This window comes from Leucoraja erinacea, chromosome 9 (assembly GCF_028641065.1).
Source record: "Leucoraja erinacea ecotype New England chromosome 9, Leri_hhj_1, whole genome shotgun sequence".
Classification (NCBI taxonomy): Eukaryota; Metazoa; Chordata; class Chondrichthyes; order Rajiformes; family Rajidae; genus Leucoraja; species Leucoraja erinaceus.
The window spans coordinates 31,383,404-31,404,337 of NC_073385.1; the positions used below are offsets into that span (position 1 = coordinate 31,383,404).

The 20,934-nt window shown below is 41.4% G+C and overlaps 1 protein-coding gene across 3 annotated transcripts in view; it reads left to right on the forward strand.

Moving 5' to 3' along the window:
• kiaa0586 (KIAA0586 ortholog) overlaps window positions 1–20,934 on the forward strand; it is a 378,726-nt gene that overhangs the window by 140,757 nt on the left and 217,035 nt on the right. For 2 of the 3 annotated variants that reach the window (XM_055640495.1, XM_055640493.1), the window contains exons 11-12: window positions 4,161–4,226; window positions 18,183–18,409. In XM_055640495.1, coding sequence (XP_055496470.1) covers window positions 4,161–4,226; window positions 18,183–18,409 — 293 coding nt within the window. The remainder of the gene's footprint in view (window positions 1–4,160; window positions 4,227–18,182; window positions 18,410–20,934) is intronic. The other variant, XM_055640494.1, reaches the window with a different exon arrangement.

Consider the following 20,934-nt stretch of genomic DNA (forward strand, 5'->3'; position numbering starts at 1 on the left):
AGGCTGGTAAAGATGTATAAAAGATGACTTGCATTTTAGATGTCTTTCATGTTCCTTACGTCTCAATGCATTTTACAGCTGGGGATTTCTGGAGCAGTGCAAGGAACATGACAGCCACAATGAGAATAGCAAGCATCCACACAGACATTCATTTTAAAATGCTTTGTTAATCTGTTCATAATGTTGATTCAGGGGAAAAAAAGGTGTGCAGGGATAGCTCTTTTTCGACCGACCAGACTCCCCATCTATCTATTGCCTCGGGAAAGCTGCCAACATGATCAAAGACCTTTCCTACCTCTGTTATTCTTCTTCCTCCCTGCTTCCATCGGGCAAAAAATGCAGAAGCTTCAAAGTGCACACCACTAGACTGAGAAACAGCTTCTTCCCCTCTGTTGTTGCCTTCTGAACAGTCCTTCCATAAACTAGGGTACAGTCCGATTCTCCTCTACCTCATTTGGATATTGGACTTTGTCGTACAATGTTGAGAACTATATTCTACACTCTGTATCATTTCTTTCGCTCTACTTATCCTTGAGTTTGGCTTGATTGTATAGCATTATCTGATCTGATTTGATAATGTGCAAAACAGCTATCTTTACACTGTACTTCAGAACACATGACAATCATAAACCTAGACCATATTTTTCCCAAACGATACTGTCTTTTCCACAAATTTGATAACGCCATTATTTTCTCATTTTAGTGCTTCATCCAAAATCCCAGCACGAATGTCAGCCAGGATATTTGTGCTTTGTAAGTCGCTTTGAACGACTTTCGATCTATACATAACTAAACACTGATCTTGGGCTCTTCCAGTTTGCGCGTTTTTTCTATTTGCGCAAACACGGTACGCGATAGTGCTGCGATTTTTCGACATTTCACTCATTGTTCTCCTGTGCTGCGGGTGCAACAAGTTTCGTTCCGATCGGTAGGATATTGTTAAAGTTATCAAGTTTTTAAAATATTTAAAACCGCGCATGCGCAGATCAATCACCTCTCCTGCCAGTCAGCACCGCGCAAATTGGTCTCTTCCCCTGTCACTCCCCGGGATGGCCCGCCCCTTCCTGCGTCATCGCATCCTTACTGGAGCTGAGGATGGCCGGATGAGCTGAGGATGGAGGATTGTCTCCAACCGGACACAATTTTCGGAGGGACTGGAAGCGGCTCGGCGTTGGAGGTGTCGCAAAACGGAAAGCAGAGAGTCTGATCCCGGCGTCCAGCGCCCGCTGTGAGTCCCAAATGCACCACCATTGCAACACCCCGCAGCTCCAGCCCCTTCCCCTCTGGTCCCCCTCGCTGGCTCCTGCCTCCCTCTCCCCCATGGCTCTTCCCCCGTCTTTTCACTGAGCATTCCACCCCCACACCTTAGCTGCTGGTGCTTCTGGGCTGAGCTGAGTATCCGCGCCAACGACTGATGCTTCTCCGGGGCATGCAGGAAGGGAGAGGAGCGGCAACCTCGAGATCCTGGGGAGGGAGAGTGGGGGAGGAAAGGGGATAGAGGGAGAGGAGGGAGGGTTAGGGAGGTGAGAGGAGTTATGGAGGGAGTGACTGAGGGTAGAGGAAAGGAGAGGTGAGGGAGGGTTTGGGGGAAGGTAGGAAGAGAAGGAAAAGAGGAGGGAGTGGGGAATAGAGGGAGAGGTGGGCAGTGGGGGAGGTTTGGAGGAATAGTGGGGGGGGGATAGGGGAGGCGGGGAATAGATGATAGGAGGGGGAGGGAGGGGGAGGGAGTTAGGGAGGGAGGGAGTGACTGAGGGTAGGGGAAAGTAGAGTTGAGAGGGATTTGGGGAGTGCAGGAGGAGGGGGAAAAGAAGAGGGTGGAAGGAGGAGTCGAGGAGGGGGAATAGAGGGAGAGGAGGGCAGTGGGGGAGGTGAGGAGGGATAGTGGGGGAGATAGGGGGAGGTGAGGAGTGGGGGAGATGGAGATGGAGGGATAGGAGGGGGGTAGGGAGGGGAGAGGTGTTATGGAGGGAGGGAGTGACTCAGGGTAGGGGAAAGGAGAGGGAGAGAGGCGAGGGAGGGATTGGGGAGGGGAGGAGGAGAGGGGTAAGAAGAGGGAGGGTGAAGAGGAGGAGGAGAGAGTGCTAGGGATGAGAGGAAATGAGCGTGCCTGTGCAGTTGGGGGCTATGGGTGAGTGGTGCAATATTGCGTTGGGGGACCAAGCCTCCTGTGTGACAGGGACCCAATGGGTCCCACTTAGTCTAGTCTCAGACAAAAATGCTACGGTAAAGCCACAGGTGACAGCCAACAAGGCACAGCTGAATGGAGGATTCATCTTTTGGTCAATGTTTTGTGGTGATTAATATTAACGGTACCTCCTTTTCTGTCCTGGATGCTGCCTTACCTGCTGAGTGTTTTCTGCATTCTCTGTTTTAATTTCAGAATGTCAACATATGCAGTTGTGAATCTATTAACAGATGTAAATATCCACAAGGCATTTATTCATATCAGTGGCTTATCCTCCAGCCATCTGTTACTAGCAGAAAATAATTTTGATTAAGTTATTAAATCAGTTTAAAAATATATACGATAATTCAATATATATATAATTTGTGTTGCTTCTCTTTATAAAAATGGTTACAGCGCGAACTAAATGTATTGGAAAGAGCTGGTAACAAAGAACACATGCCCAAAAATTGATGTTAGACATTTTTAGTATTTTAAATGGATGCTAATTATGGGCAAATGCCAGATTGAAGGTTTTTGTTATTATATTGAACAAAGAATTTGCATTTTACTGAAATAAAAGTGGCAGAATATTGAAATGTTCATTATCTGTTTGGTGGTAATAACATTAAGTATCTGGAAATGCCCCATGCATAATGTACAATAAATATACAAGGCATTTGCTTTCTTAATTTATGGTAATATTACATTTCTATTATGTTGCCTATGATATCCATCTACAAATATACATCACAAATATTTTGGGATTGCTCTGGTTATTAATCGCATGCATCAGAAAGATAACCAAAATGTAAGCTATTTAGTCATTCACAAACATTAGTATGTAGCCATTAAATCAGCTCAGATTTTTTTTCTTGAATGCCTGTATCAGCATATTGCTTTCTTAACACTCTTGGGGTGTCAATTTGCAATATTTTCAGTTATATACCAGATTATGTAAATTCATTGCAATTCACTTGCAAATATGTTAAATCACAGTGATGTAGAAAATTGTATTAAAAATAATGGGAATCTGCAGCATGTCTCAGTAGATCTAATTCAAATAATTCTGTATATAACATGTTTACACAATATATAACGTTGACATATTTTGTCATCGGGAAAATTGGAGAAAAGTATAAAATACTTGTTGGGAGCATTTGGAAACTACATAGCCTTTGTTGACAAAATACGGATAAAAATTAAGTTGAAGGATGTATAATCCTCGGCAGGTATTGCAACAAGGAAAGCCAAATGAGAATTTATTCTTAATCAACTGAAAACAAATATTCGTTTCATATAAATGAATCATTATTACATGAATTTGGATTTGTAATCCAAAATGTGATTATAATGAGAGAGATAATAAATAGCGCAAATGTTTTGTAATGGGAACGACAAACATTAAGGGCTACGATTGCATCATTGTTGGTTTTTCTACATGAAACAAACTTAATAAAAATCCATGAGACATTTCTGACATTAAATTGAATGCTAACTGTGTCTGTTGGCTACTGCTTCAAAGCATTAAATGGGAAATTTTCTATTTATTTTTTGAGGTAAAAGGGAGACTCGTGGCACACAGATAGCAGCCTATTCATTGTAAGCTGTTTGAACTGTGTTAGACTTCTTCCACTGTTTTTTACAGCTCGTTTCGTGTTTTGCTCTCAGTATCTTAATTGTTAGAACCGTGAATTAGACCATAGTCTTAATTTTTTTCTTTGTCAAATGTAGAGGCAAGCAAGGTGAGTACTGTAAAATGATTCTGATTTGTAGAAGACTTAACTGTAAACGCGCTGTCACTTTTTGGAGACAGAGCAGAGGCAATCTCATACGGAAGGCATTAAGGTTTGCATTCTGATTTTTCTTAAAATATTCACAGCATTTTCAACTGTTTGGTAGCACATTGAGACAGGAATGAAAATAACAGTAAAGGGTCACAAGATACAGTGGTGTTTCACTTATTCCTTCTCTTAATTCCCTTTCTCGCAAATAGAGTGTGAGTGCCAATCAGCACAACAGCCGCAAGCGTATTGACTCACCGCCTCTGCAATATCATCTGGTGAGTTGCCATGGAAATTGCTACACTGTTCATCTCCACTCTGTATTCAGTCCTCACTTTATTCCCCCCTGAGGTTTGCTGCTTTTCCTATTGGTAGTTCTCCAGTTTATTTCAGTTTCTTTATGCCACATGTTGAGCTATAAAATTGCATTGAAGAATTTTCGTAATTTCTTTAATATAAGAATGCGTATCACACAGCACAGAAACAGGCCCTTCGACCCAACTTTCCCATGCCGACCAAATTGCCCATCCACACTAGTCCCATTTGCCTATGTTTGGCTCTTAACCATATAACCATATAACAATTACAGCACGGAAACAGGCCATCTCGGCCCTACAAGTCCGTGCCGAACAACTTTTTTCCCTTAGTCCCACCTGCCTGCACTCATACCATAACCCTCCATTCTCTTCTCATCCATATGCCTATCCAATTTATTTTTAAATGATACCAACGAACCTGCCGCCACCACTTCCACTGGAAGCTCACTCCACACCGCTACCACTCTCTGAGTAGAGAAGTTCCCCCTCATGTTACCCCTAAACTTCTGTCCCTTAATTCTGAAGTCATGTCCTCTTGTTTGAATCTTCCCTATTCTCAAAGGGAAAAGCTTGTCCACATCAACTCTGTCTATCCCTCTCATCATTCCAAAGACCTCTATCAAGTCCCCCCCTTAACCTTCTGCTCTCCAGAGAATAAAGACCTAACTTATTCAACCTATCTCTGTAACTTAGTTGTTGAAACCCAGGCAACATTCTAGTAAATCTCCTCTGTACTCTCTCTATTTTGTTGACATCCTTCCTATAATTGGGCGACCAAAATTGTACACTATACTCCAGATTTGGTCTCACCAATGCCTTGTACAATTTTAACATTACATCCCAGCTTCTATACTCAATGCTCTGATTTATAAAGGCTAGCATACCAAAAGCTTTTTTTACCACTCTATCTATATGAGATTCCACCTTCAAGGAACTATGCACGGTTATACCCAGATCCCTCTGTTCAACTGTATTCTTCAATTCCATACCATTTACCATGTACGTCTTATTTTGATTTGTCCTGCCAAGGTGTAGCACCTCACATTTATCATCATTAAACTCCATCTGCCATCTTTCAGCCCATTTTTCCAAATGGCCTAAATCACTCTAGACTTTGGAAATCCTCTTCATTATCCCCTATCCATTATCCCCTAGATTATCCCCTATCTTGGTATAATCTGCATATTTACTAATCCAATTTACCACCCCTTCATCCAGATCATTGATGTACATGACAAGCAACAAAGGACCCAACACAGATCCGTGAGGCACCCCACTAGTCACCTGCCTCCAACCTGACAAACAGCCATCCACCATTACCCTCTGGCTTCTCCCATTCAGCCACTGTTGAATCCATCTTGCTATTCCTGCATTTATACCCAACAGTTTAACCTTCTTAACTAACCTTCCCTGAGGAACCTTGTCAAAGGCCTTACTAAAGTCCATATTAGACAACATCCACTGCTTTATCCTCGTCAATTTCCCTAGTAACCTCTTCAAAAAATTCAAGAAGATTAGTCAAACATGACCTTCCAGGCACAAATTTATGTTGACTGTTCCTAATCAGACCCCGTTTATCCTGTTTATCTTAAACCTCTAAACCTTTCCTATCCAATTGCCTATCCATATGTATTTTACTTTTTTTATAGTACCTGCTTCAAAAACTCCTCTAGCAGCTTGTTCCATATACCCACTACCCTCTATGTGGAAAGAATTGCCCATTAGGTTCCTATTAAATCTTTCCCTTCTCGCCTGAAACCTATGTTCTCTGATTATTGATTCTCCTCCTCTGGGTAAAAGACCCTGTGCGTTCATCCTATCTACTCCCTTTATGATCTTGTATACCTCTACAAGATTACCCCTTGGCCTCCTGTGCTCCAAGAAATGAATTCTAAGCTTGCCCAACTCCCCTCAATAGCTTCGGGCAGGGGTCTCCAAACTATGGCCCGCGGGCCACATCTGGCCCGCATTGAGATTTTATCCGGCCCGCAGCAAGCTCTGACACGTTCTGTACGGCAGGCTGTTTAGCGGGTTCTGTGGTAGCGCAGCTTTAGAGATACAGCATGGAAACAGGCCCTTCGGCCCATTGAAGCGATGCCCGTACACACTAGCACTATCCTACACACACTTGGGACAAATTCAATTAGCCTGCAAACGTGGAGTGTGGGAGGAAACCAGAGGTCTCTGAGAAAACCCACGCAGGTACAAACTCCGTACAGATCCATGGTCAGGATGGAACCCGGGTCTCTGGCGTTGTGACGCATTGACTCTACTGCTGCAGCACCGTGCCACTGCTCCTGTGTTGCAAAGGCAAGTTGTGCAGAGTGGTGAAAAATGTGCGAAACATATAATATGACCCTCATGCTGTAAAACGTTTGGAGGCTCCTGGCTTAGGGCCTCAAGACCTGGCTACATCTTAAAATCTTCTGTGCACTCTTTCTAGTTTAACAACATCCTATATAGCAGGTTGATCAAATTTGAGCACAATACTCCATATGCGATCATTTCGCTGAACGCTTTCGCTCCGTCCGCCTCGGCCTACATAATCTCCCAGTTGCCAAACACTTTAATTCCCCTTCCCATTCCAATACTTATCTCTCTGTCCTGGGCCTCCTCCATTGTCAAAGTGAGGGCAAATGTAAATTGGATGAACAGCACCTCATATTTTGCTTGGGCAGCTTACAATCCAACTGTATGAATATGGATTTCTTTAAATCCAAGTAACCCTTGCAATCCCTTTCTCTCTTCGTCCCTCCCCCACCCTAGTCCTACTAGTTTTACTGTTGTCCTGTTGAGTTCCACTGTCTGTATTAACTCATCATCACCTATCCCACAACTAACAATGGACCATTGTGGGTTCCACATTTCTTTGATTATCGTTGCTTTCTGCACATCTTTCATTAATTTGTCCTAAGTACCATCTAGATCTCACGTTCCCCTTTTCCCTGACTCTCAGTCTGAAGAAGGGTCACCACCCGAAACGTCACCTATTCCTTTTCTCCAGAAACGCTGCCTGACCCACTCAGTTACTCCAGCTTTTTGTGTCTGTCTTTGATTTAAACCAGCATCTGCACATATTGAGTACTGGAGTTGGGATGCCATGTTACATCTGTACAATCATTGGTAAAGCCACATCTAGAGCAATGTCTAGTCTGATCACCCTGTTATAGGAAGGATGCTATTAAACTGGAAGCGTGTGAATATGTTTATGACTGTTACAGATGTTACTGGCTGCAGATGGTTTGATTTGGAAGGAAAGGCTGGATAGGCTTGGTTATTTTTCACTGGAGTGTAGGAAATTGAGGGTGACTTAACAGGGGTATATAAAATCATGAGGCGTATTGATAAGGTGAATACCTAGTCTTTACCCCAAGTTAGGGCAGTCTAAAATTCGAGGTAACAATTTTAAGGTAACGGGAAAGATTTTAAAGGGATCCAAAAGACAACTTTTTCATTCAGAGTGGTGTGCATATTGGAACAAGCTGCCAGAGGAAGTGGTAAAGGCAGGTACAATCACAACATTTAAAGATGCTTGGATGGGCACATGGATAGGAAAGATTTGGTGGAATTTGGGCCACTCGCAAGCAATTGGGAATAGCTTGGTTAAGTAACACGGTCAGCATTCATCACTGTGTTTCTTGGCCAAATCTAAAATACATTAAAATGTAACCATTCCTTTAATACTGTTTAAACGGTGAGGAAGCTTTTGCTGATTTTGGTGCCACAGAATGTAAATCTGATATCTTTACTTTTTTGAGTAAAGTTCAAATTGCCGAAAATAAATAGTTTTTATTTACTTGGGCCCAGTATCAAATATGAGAGTTACTTTGCTTGCAAGTAACTAACTAACTTCTCTTCCATAGAATTGACTGTGAGCAATTCAGAAAGACACTATTGTTGCAATGCAGAAACTGATGTTGTTTGCATAGTAGAGCAGATAAATACAATTTCGCTTACAGGTGTCATAAATGCCCAGTGACAGATATAACATTTTATGCACAATAAGGTTATATCCAAAACCCTGTGGAAACCTTAGAACTGTCTGCGTAAGAAAGTAATACACAAGGGAAAGATTCCATTTGTGTGATAAGACAATTGAATTGTTAATAAAAAATCAGCTTATCTATATCATATCTATATTACTAAAAGTCTGATTTTGACCACTTCCTGTTCTGTATATTAATTTTAGAAAAAACGCTGTCACTTACGGCTGTGATTTTTGGCCATCTTACTCAGAGTCCCCTCTGTTGCGCAGGACAAGAGGATTTTCCCCATCAATTAAAAATAAAAGAGTCATTAGTGTTTAAAAAATATTGAGATTCTCTCTCTTGAAGGCCATGCCCCTTCCGGAGGGGCTATAAAACCCGGAAGTGTTGAGTGCCTCATTCAGTCTCTGGAAGATGGGGGAGCGACAGGGTCACGTCTCTCAGTCTGAGCTGTGAAAAACACTGAACACATGTACACTCAATGGGAGTGGTTTTACTGACCAGACAGTGCCCTTAATGTGGTTTGAAAATATAGTTTAGAAATGCTAAAGCTGTGTTGCCTTTGGTTTGGAAATGCTAAAGCTATGTGGCCTTTGGTTTGGAAATGCTAAAGCAGTGTGGCCTTTGGTTTGGAAATGCTAAAGCTGTGTTGCCTTTGGATTGGAAATGTTAAAGCTGTGTTGCCTTTGGTTTGGAAATGCTAAAGATGTGTTGCCTTTGGGTTGGAAATGCTAAAGATGTGTTGCCTTTGGGTTGGAAATGCTAAAGCTGTGTTGCATTTGGTTTGGAAATGCTAAAGCTGTGTTGCCCAATTAAAGTTGCCTTGCCCAATTAAAGTTGCCTTGCCCAATTAAAGTTGCCTTGCCCAATTAAAGTTGCCTTGCCTTCTATGTAATTAAAAGTCTAATCTTGACCACTTCCTGTTTGCACTGTATATTGATGTTAGGAAAAACGCTACAACGTACAGCTGTGATTTTTGGTCATCTTACTCAGAGTCCCCTACCGCTCATCAGGTGCTGAGGATTTTTCCCATCGAGGAAAAATAAAAGAGCTATTAGTGTTTAAAAAAATGTTGAGATTCTCTCTCCTGTCAATCACGCCATGAAGGACACGCCCTTTCTGGTGGGAGGAGGGGGGGGGGGAAACTCCTTCTCAACCTCTCCATTCTCACCGTATGGCAACGGAGGTGTTTGCCTGACCGTAGCAGCTGGAACAGTCCGTTGCAGGGGTGGAAGGGGTCTCATGATATTGTTGGCTCTGGAGTTGCACCTCCTGATGTATAGTTCCTGCAGGGGGGCAAGTGAAGTTCCCATAGTGCGTTCGGCCGAACACACTACTCTCTGCTTGGGTGTGTAGGCCCATGACTCGTGTGCCTCACGGATCGGACTGGCCTCATGGTTTTCATTTATGTCAATTATTTGGATGAGAATGTACGAGGCATGGTTAGTAAACTTGCAAATGACGTTAAAATAGATGGTATCGTAGACAGTAAAGAAGATTATCAAGAACTACAGTAGGATCTTCATCATCTGGGTCTGTGGGGCAGGAATGACTCGTGGAATTTAATTTCTAATCTTCAAAAACACATGTTCATTCTTCTTGTGGCAACTTTGCTTACTTGGTGGGATATTCTTCCTGTGCTTTTGCGGGTTTAAACTGCTTAAATCTCGCACCCTTCTGATTTTTGTCAATGCTTTTGTCTTGACGAATTGAAGACAATATTGCACTGATTGCAGCCCTGAGAACAAACCAAACAAGACTGTAAAATTCAAGCATTTGAACTAAACAGAAACAAATAGTCTGAACAAGCATTTGTTGCCTTTTGAATCTATTGTGACTAGGCTGAACTAACAATTAGCTAATGCATCAAATAGATGAGATTCTCATATTCCTTATTCCCTTAGAAATATAATAAATATTTTGAGAAATAAATCTACAAAACAAGGTATGCACAATAGTTGAAATATCACATAAACAAAAGCATAACAGTGTGTTGTGGCCATTTGCATTGTTTGGAACTTGTTGTACGTGTAAGAGCTATCCTTGATTATGTTTGTCACTGATCAGAAGCCCAATGTAGTCTGTGATTGTTTATTTTGTGGGACTGCTTAGCAACTGTTCTGTCAGGCACATGCGTTCACCAGCCATTCTGACCTGACTGTTTTTCCACTTCACTGCTTCATGCTTTATTTGAAAATAAAAACTCACTTAGTCAGGAACCATTATGAAGGTTGTACCTTTTTCAAAGCAGGCATTTTTCCAACCTGATAGATTTTACCATTTTACTTCCAAAAGATGCTGCTACATTTTCTCAACCGATGAAAACAACCTGAACAAGAGAGAACTATAGATATTAAAGGCATAAAACTGGTTATCTATTTAGGGTGTTGAATAATATTTACCTTGGAACATTCTAAGTTTTTTTCATTTTAATTCATTTAAATTAATTTTATAACAATCAATGTGAGGATAACATTAGAATTTGCAGTAGACCCAGGAGATAATCACTCTTCCATATGGAATCCTTTCAGTTTCCTGAACTGCTTCACATTCTCCATATTATATTCTCTACTTTTTCACAGGGACAATCTTTTAGCCTTCCAAATGAATACTGATATCTCAAAACAACTTGCCACGTTCTGGCTTTCTAACTTGGACTAGATCTGATCAGTCTGAAGAACGGTCCCAACCTAAAACATTGCCTGTCCATCCCTTCCACAGATGCTGTCTGACCTGCTGAGTTACTCCAGCATTTTGTGTTTTACTTAAGATTCCAGTTGTTTGTGTCTGCATTACTTCTATTAGGTTGCTACATTCAAACTGATAATTATAGATCATTTCTCTTTCTCTAACTGGAACTTTTCTTCATCATTATTGCCCAATTAAAGAAGGAATCCTTTTCAGTCATATTTCTCATTCGGGTGTTCAAGCCATCACTGCTATCAGCAGCTCTTCTACCCAATCCCTTGCCTGTTCATGCTTCTTAATTTCCTTCATCTTAAAGCATTGTCCACAACTTGTTGTTTGCTTTAAATAGACATAAAAAGCTGGAGTAATTCAACGGGTCAGGCAGCATCTCTTGAGAAAAGGAATAGGTGACGTTTTGGGTCAAGACCCTTCTTCAGATTGAGTGTCAGGGGAAAGGGAAATGAGAGATATAGGCGAGGTATAGAACAAATGAATGAGAGTGATACGAAAAAGTAACAATGATTAAGTAAAGGACTGTATGAGAGAAGGTCTCGCTCAAGTTGACTGGAGCAGGTTATTTGAAGGGAAAGGAACATCGGCCAAGTGGGATGTTTTTCAAAGTCCACTGAAGAAAACTCGGGATGTGTACGTCCCCGTTAGAGTGAAGGGCAAAGCAGGCAAACATAAGAAAGCTTGGCTGACGAGGGAAACTGCGACGTTAGTCAAAAACAAGAAGGATGCATGGGATCCCAGGAAAAGGCAGCTGGGATCGAGTGCATCCCTGGACGAGTTTTGGGAATTAAGGAATATACGAAAAAAGAAATCAGAAAGGCAAAAAGGGACCAGGAGATAGCTCTGGTGGGTAGCATTAAGCACAGTCCAAAAATATTTTATAAATACATAAAGGGAAAAGGGTAACTAGAGAGAGAGAATGGGACATGTCAGGAATCAAAGCGGTCACCTCTGTGTGAAGCCACAGGAAATGGGCAATGTTCTAAATTAGTATTTCTCCTCTGTATTTACTGAGTAGAAAGACAGTAGGATGGAAGAAATTTGAGCAGTCACTGGAAGTGTCATTTTCAGACTCGGAAATTAGCAGTCAAGGTTACCGTCGAAAAAGTACTGAAGGTACTGTCGTGTTTGAAGGCAGACAAATCTCCAGGGCCTGTATCAGATGTATCTGAGGACATTGCGGGAAACTAGAGAGGAAATTGCTGGAGACCTGGTTGAAATTTATGAGTCGTCCTTAAATACAGGAGAGGTGTCGGAAGATTGGAGGGTGGCAAATATTGTGCCTCTTGTCAAGAAGGGCTGCAAGGAAAATGCTGGGAACTATACGCTGGTGAGCTTAACATCTGTAGTTGGTAAGTTACTGTAGAGTTTTCTGAGGGATAGGTTATACAGGTATTTGAATGGGCAAGGGCTGATTAGGGATAGTCAGCATGGATTTGTTCGTGGGCCGTGTCTCACAAATCTGATTGATTTTTTGAAGATGTGAGCAAAAAGTTTGATGAAGGCAGAGCTGTAGATGTTGTAAGGACTTCAGTAAGGCATTCGACAAAGTTCTGCATGGTAGGCTGCCCTGGAGGATTAGATTGCATGGGATCCAAGGAGAGATAGCTGAATGGATAGCAAATTGGTTCCATGGAATGAAGCAGAGGGTGATTGTAGAAGGTTGCTTCTCAGACTGGAGGCCGGTGACTAGTGGTGTGCCTGAGGGTTCGTTGCTGGGCCCGTTACTATTTGTCATCTACATCAATGATTTGGAAGAGAACATACCAGGGCAAGATTAGTGAATTTACTGATGATACAAAAGTTAGTGGTTTTCCAGAGAGTGAAGATGGTTGTGAAAAATTGCAGCAGGATCTGGATTGATTGGCCAGGTGGGCGGAGGAATGGTTGATGTAGTTTAATACAGAAAAGTGTGAGGTGTTGCATTTTGGGACGTCAAACAAGGGCAGAACCTACACAGTAATGGTAGGCCTCTGGGTAATGTTGTAGAGGTTGAGTAGGCTGGGTCTCTAATTCCATGGAGCGCAGGAGGATGAGGGGAGATCTTATAGAGGTATAGAAAATCATGAGAGGAATAGATCTGGTAGATGCACAGAGTCTTTTTCCCAGAGTAGGAACCAGAGTAGGGAATCGAGGACCAGAGGACATAGGTTCAAGGTGAAGGGGAAACGATTTAATAGGAATCCGAGGGGTAACTTTTCATACAAGGAGTGGTGGGTGTATGGATCACGGAGGAGATAGTTGAGGCTGGGACTATCCATCATTTAAGAAACAATTAGACAGGTACATGGATAGGACAGGTTTGGAGAGATATGGAACAAGCGCAGGCAAGTGGGACTAGTGTAGCTGGGACATTGTTGGCCGGTGTGGGCGAGTTGGGCTAAAGAGCCTGTTTCCACTATGTGTAGCCCACAACGGTCCATTGACTGCTGTGGGATAGGTGATAACGAGTGTAGAATGAAACTCAACAGGAAGGCAGTGAAACTGGTACGACGACTAAGGTGGGGGAGGGAAGGAGAGGGAGGGGATGCAAGAAGTTAAAGAAATCAATATTCATGCTGCTGGATTGTGAGCTGCCCAAGCAAAGTTTGAGGTACTATTTCTCCAATTTGCATTTGGCTTCACTCTGACAATGGAGGAGGTCCAGGTCAGAATGGGAAGGAGAGTTTGGCAACTGGGGGATGACGTAGGCCCAGGCTGGCACCAGGAGCCCTGATAGGAATAAAAGTTAACCAGCCAGCAAAGGTGTTTAGCGATCACCAAGACTACGCTTTGTCTCGCTGATATATAGAAATCCACACCTGGAACAATGGATATAGTAGATGAGGTTGGAGTAGGTGCAAGTGAACCTCTGCCTAACCTGAAAGGACTGTTAGGGTCTCTGGTCGAACTCGAGGGAGGAGGTATAGGAACAGGTGTTGCATCTACTGCGGTTGCAGGGGAAGGTTTCTGGGGAGGGGGTGGGAAGGGATGAGTTAACCAGTCGTGGAGGGAACAGTCTCTGCAGAAAGGGATGGAGATGGGAAGATGTGATGTGGTGGGATCCTGTTGGAGGTGGTGAAAATGCCAGAGTATTATGAATTGTCTGTGAAGGCTGATGGGGTGAAAGGTGAAGACTAAGGGAACTGTCCCTGTTGTGACTGGGGGGAGGGGAGCAAGGACAGAGCTGTGGGATACTGAGGCGACCCGTGTAAGGGCCTCATCAAAGATGATCATCATAATCATACTTTATTAGCCAAGTATGTTTTGCAACACACGAGGAATTTGTATGTTGAATAGGATAGAAAAGGGGAGCCCCCTTTCCCTAAAGATTGGGGACATCTCGGATGTAATGGTACGAACACCTCCTCTTGAGCGCAGATGCGGCGTATTTAGAGGAATTGGGAGTAGGGGATAGAATCTTTCCAGGAGGCTGGGTGGGAAGAAGTGTAGTCTAAGTTGTGGGAGTCAGTCCATTTATAATAGACATCAGTGGATAGTCTATCTCCTGTGATGGAGACGGTGAGATCAAGAAAGGGGAGGTGGTAGTCGGAGATGTTCAAAGTGAATTTGAGTACTGGATGGAAATTGGTAGTGAAGTTAATGAAGTCCTTGAGTACTGCATGTATGCTGGAGGTAGCACCGATGCAATCGTCAATGTAGCAGAGATAGTTTGGAGATGGGGCCAGTGTAAGTCTGGAATAGGGTTGTTCGCAATGAATTATTCTAATATTCTCTCCCCTCCAATTCTCCAGATCCTGATTTGGTTTGTTATCATTCATTTTTTTTTCTCTGAATTCCTATACCTCTGAATTCCTACACTCTCTTCTGTCTGTTGGCACCAAAGGACGTGAAGCTAGAAAGGCTTTCAAAGAGTATGCAGCTCTCACAGTGCACAACAACTGAGGGTTGTTTTCTTGCTTGCTGTGAGACAAAGAAACAGGAGGAGAGAATCGGCAGATGGGGCTGGATTTTGTCACGAGAAGTCATGACATGCACAGGGCTTTTTAAAGGAAATGCCGACCATTGACATAAGCCACTCATTTGATCTTTGTGGTTAATCAAAGTTGTCATTTTTAAATATTGAGAATAAATTCTTCTACATTAAATCTTTTTTTAACCCTCATTCTAGTTTGAGATGACCGAAATAGAAATGTAGCAGTATGTCATATCAAGATTAGTTCTCCTTCTCCTTGCCAAGACAGTTTGTTTCCCATGAGTGCTGCAAAACTGGCTGGTTAACTTTTATTCCTCTCAGGGCTCCTGGTGCCAGCCTCAGACTAGTTTGTGTATACTGCACAGTGAGCCAAGTTATGACAAGCGTACAGTGTATAGATCTTCCTTTGCCAGAATTGAAATAAGACCCCTACTGACCTGTGTTGGAGCATTTGGCATCTTCTTTTATCCATGCAAAGGCTTTCAGTAATATTGGCTTGCTTTTGTCGAATTCTATCAGATGCTGTTCCAAGCCTGGTGACTTATTCCCTTTCATGTTTCCTATTGTACTTTCCATTTCTGCAAGTTCAGTAACATATTCCACTTTATCCAGCGAGGGATTTGGAATTAAGAACTGAAGGAAACATTTGGAATGTATAACTGAAGGAAACAGCCACAGTCAGGAACTCCTGACCAGGATTCGGTCTGTTGCTGCAGCTTATAAAATAAATTTCCTACTTTTGCTTCTTGTTCATAATTTCTCTCATCCTTTTTTAAAAGGTGCTTTTGTCAGCAATATTGAACAGGATTGCAATGGTCAGAGTCATAGTGTCATGCAGCATAGAAGGAAGCTTTCGGCCCATCACGTCTATGTCAACCATCAATTACCAACCCGTTCTAATCTCATACACTGATACTTGGTCTGTAGCTTTCTATGATTTGGTGATGGATCCCCCGATTCCACCACTGGTCACAAGTTTCCAATCATAAAAGCACTCTCCACCATCACCCTTACTCTTATATTAACAAGCCATTTTGATATCTAATTTGCCAACTTGATTTGGATCTCATGGGCAAACTGTTTGGTCGCTCTTTATGACTAACTTCCCATGTAAGATCATGTCTAAGATCTTACTGATATTGTGAAAGACATTACACATCCTTGTCACCACCTTTTCACACTGCTGCCCTCAGGAAAAAGGTACAGGTCGCTAAAGTCACGCACTGCCAGACTCAAGAACAGCTTTTACCCATCAGCAATCTTGGAACTGAACTCTGTCTCGGGAGCGGGTTATGGGGAAGGAGGGGGGGTGGGAGACAGTGTTAATTTATGTAAATGTGAATCCATGGGTGGGTTTGGGGAGGGAGGGAGGGAGTGTAAAAAGTATGAATATGTGAATGTTTGAAGTTCTTTTAAATGGAGAGACAGTAATCTCGTTGTATGTGACACATGCAATGACAATAAAGCATTCTGATTCATATTCTGATTACTGGTCCATGTAAACTACATCAACTTCACTGCCCTCATCAATACTTTAGTGACCTCTGAAAATTTGTATCAAATTGGTCAGCCAACAATAACAAAGCAATATGACTATCTTTGATTTTACCCTGCTTTTCCAAGTGTAGATTAATCCTGGACCTCCAAATTACTTCAAGTAATTTTACTACCATTGACTTGAGACCCAGGCCTGCATTTACCATGTTTATTTCTGCTGCCCTTCATAAATGAAGATGCCACATTTGCTAAGAATATAAGAATTATTTTTTATTGATAGCGAACATGTCATCATCCCTGATTATCCAACGACATTGTACTTCTCTCTGTGTACAAATAAGAAATATTAATTTAAGATGTCACCAACATCCTGTGGCTCCATGCACAGATTAGCCCTTTGGTATTGAATGGGTCTCCCCTTGCCTATAACATACCTATAAAATGTTTTGGGATTTTGGGTTTGAAATATAGTTTTGTGTAACTGTAATACAACATCGAAGTGCCATCATGCCTGCAGAATTGCAACCAACGATGGGATTACAGTTAGAATTATATAATCATTTTGGCGCAGAAGGAAATACTTTGACCCATTGTGTCCACGTCAGCTATCCACAAAGCAATCGATCTAATTCCCCAGCGCTTCCCCTGTATGTCCATAGAATATTTTCCCTCAAGGACCTTTCAGTTTCCTTTGGAAAGTCCAAGACACTCGCTAAACGTGTTCATCTTCCTACATTATCAATTATACTCTCAATTATTGCTTGAAGGAGAACAATCCCAACTTACAGTGTAAGAAGCAGCTGAAACCCCTCGTTCTAGGAACCATTCATGCAAGTGATTTTTTGCTCCCACTCTGGAATCGTTACATTCTTTCCAAAATAAGGTGGCCAGAATTGGACATTGTACTCCAGTTGTGCTCAATCAGTGGGTCGTAAAAAATTAACATTGCCTATTTGATTTTGTATATTTTCTGTCTATCAACCAAAAGATCCCCCATGCTTTATTTGATGCCCTCTCAACATTTATTTCTACTTTACACAGCCAGTGCCATCCATTCTTGAACCAGTTCTGAATTGTGCTTGTAAACCTGTATTCTGCCATGATGTAGATATTAGAAGGTTTTTTTTAATTGTATGTGTATCAAAATACCACAAAAAGCTTTGTTTGCATGCTATCTGGCCAAATCAAATGAGATATGAGTAAAATCAAGACATATGCAAGTAGAACAAATAGTGTAAAGAGAAAAATACCAGAGAACAGAAGATAGTGTGTCAGCATGATAGTGTTACAGTTACAAAGAAAGTCCCGATTATATAAAAATAAAAAATAAAAAGTGCAAGGTCCACAATTAAATTATTCAGCTACTTCTGCCACTTGGCTGCTCATTCTGACAGCTTGCATATGCCCTGTTGCTATTCTGTTTTGCTGTTATCCTGTTTTGCTTGTTTACCTGTTTCCCTTTCTACCGAGACTGCCTGACCTTCTGCGTGTTTCTAGCATTCTTTGTTTTTATTTCAAATTACTCATTTCTGATTTTCCAAAGACATATTGTTCAATAAAAAAGTAAAGTGCAGTTTTAGCATGCAGATGATTGACAGTGGCATTTACGTCATTAGTTTTACACCAGTTTATGTCATCACAGAAAGCAAAGCTGTTTCTTCTTCTTTAAGCTTAGTTGATATTTTAAAAGAAGAAATCCATAAATTTAAGAGAGATAACGAATGCATTTGATATTTTGTCAAACGTGTAAGTTTAATCTTTCATTTCTACTTCAATTTTTGACCCTCAAAGTAAAATTTAAAATAAATTCATTTTCAGCTCAAGCAACCTACCCTCAGTGCCAAAGGGACCGACTCTAGATGCTCGCAGAAGCCTTCACTGATTGAGTCAGTAAAAGCACCAAAATCAATGTTTGAAGATGCTGAAAGAATTTTGCGTGAGGTGCAACTGAATAAGAAATTCATTGAAGAAAACCTTGAAGCAATTGTTAGAGCAAAGGACAGTGCTTCTTTATATTCAGTAATTGATTCCTTAACTGCAAACAGGTATGGAACTAACAATGTGATGTTACTGTAATATCAGTGTAATATTGATGCTTTATTGGGGAGGATATTTTGTGTGCTGCTGTTGTTCCTCTTTCCCAAATCGGCCATAGATTTTAAAGATGCATTGTCGATCCATGTGACTACTTGGGACCTTTTTTAAAAATAATTATATGCCTCCAACTGCCTAAATTCATCTTCATTACAGTGATGACAGTTGAAACTCCTACTACGTTGGCAACAGATTGAGCTTATCTGTGAAACCCAGCCAAGCATTGTAACCAATGTAACATAATAGATTGACTGGCCAGAGACAGCACTGCTGTTCTGCCTCACCCATAGGCCATGCTGGACAATTATTTACCTACTGCTACCAGCAATCTTCCTTCAATGGTTGGAATTCCCAAGCCTGGTGAAACCACATCGGTGACATTAAAACCGAATGCTGCTTTAAATTGGAGGTACACCATGCCAATACCTTATTAAAGTTATGAGCAACCACTCAATATTTAGTTGCTTGGCTACCTCCTCCACATTACACCTTTTAAACTTCAAATTGTTCGGTTAGGATCATGGTTTTAAATATTTGATAATGAATTTTCTATGGCATTAATATCCCCCCCCCCCCCCCCTCTCTGTTTTCTTGTAAGATTTGTATTGGTAGGTGATGACATGTGCATTGAAACTTAGACAAGCTCCCTCATGATAACCATGATAATTCTGATAACTTCTTAACAAAATCTCAACAAAAGCACATTGATACTTTTGTTATATTTTCATTGTTGAGTTGAAATTCATATATATTGCCAGTAAAATTAATAATTCAACATCAAAACACAATGTGTTGGAATAACTTAGCAGGACAGGCAGCATCTGTGGAGAGCATCAGGCTGAAGAAGGGTCCCAACCTCAAAACATCACCTATCCATTGCCTCCACAGTTTCTGCGCAACCTCCATTTTTTGTTCTGATGTCTATCCAGTTCCAGCTACTGAAGAATGTGCATCTGGAAATTATATATACTTTGTCTTTAATATTGGATGGCAACTCTCAAAATCCTTGTGAACATTGAATGAATGTTTACTTGGTGATGTTTTGGAGTGTGTGGAACACATTCTAATGTGGATTAACACTTTATGTTTTGCTCAAGATTCCAACATCTGCAGTTCCTTGTGTCTTTAGTGATTCAACATGTTGCATTACATACGCACATATCCTGGTGATATTTATCACCAACTAAACATTCATTCAGTGTTCACAAGGATTTTAAGAGTTGTCAAGCTATCCAATATTAAAGACAAAGTATAAATGATTTCAAGATGCACATTTTTCAGTAGCTGGAACTGGATAGGCATCAGGACTAAAATTGCAGGCACTGCTGATTATATGAAACACTTCTCCATTTGTTCATGTGTGAGTAGATCTACATGCGGCCATTTTCATAAGGTAAGATGTAGGCAGGCATCTAATAGAAGTGGATAAACACGCAAACCAAAAGCAGCTCACCAGAGGGGATAAGATCTTTGGCAGTATTGAACCAGTCAAAGTAAGTAAAGTGAGAATGGGTGGGAGAGTGGGATGAGGATACTAATTCAAGAGTAGTCTATGGTGATGACCTTGGGATGACAGGTTGTGGGAGTCAGAATAATGCTCCTACTGCCATGATGTCAAAAATTAAATGGAACATAATTGTTGAGTATTTCAAAATGGCCTCCAACTGTGGCAAACATCAGTAGAGCCAAACATTGGCAGATATCAATAGTTTGGAAATACATGTGAATCTTCTGGTAATTTGGTATGTCACAATTGCTTAAGATCATTGTAAAGCGTCAGTACCTTAATTTGCACAAACCATATAATGTCATTTTCTGCATCTGCTTTGACTACCAATGTTGAGACCTAAACGATAATTGCTTGAACCATAATTTTCAACATATAATCACCGATAATAGACTTTAGTGAGACCTTTGAGGTCCCCCAAGGTAGGCTTGTCCTGAAGATTATATCAAATGGGATCCAGAGTGAGCTACGCCAATACAAAATTGGCTTTATGGACGGAGTCTAGGGTGATAGTGGAGGATTGTTATTCAGATTGTCGGACTTGTAATGAGTGATGTGCTGCAGGGATCAGTGCTGGAATAACTGTTGTTTGTAATCTATAATCATGATATGGGTGACAAATTTGTTGACATAGTTAATAAGTTTGTGGTTGACATCAGAATCGGTGGTAGTGAACAATGAAGAAGGCTATCTAAAATTACAGAGGGAACTGGAGAAGTGGGTCAATACATAGCAATTACAGTTGATCTCTGACAAGCATTTTCGTAAGTTGAACCATGACAAGACTTGCATAGTAAAGGGTTGGATCCTGGAGAATGCTGTAGAATAGAGACCCCGAGGGGTCCAGGCACATAGTTCGCTTAAAGTCCCTACACAGGTAGAAAAGCTGGGGAAGAAGTCTTTGACATGCTTGCCTTCATCGGTCAAGGCACTGAGTACGGGAGATGGGACCTTATGTTACAATTGTAC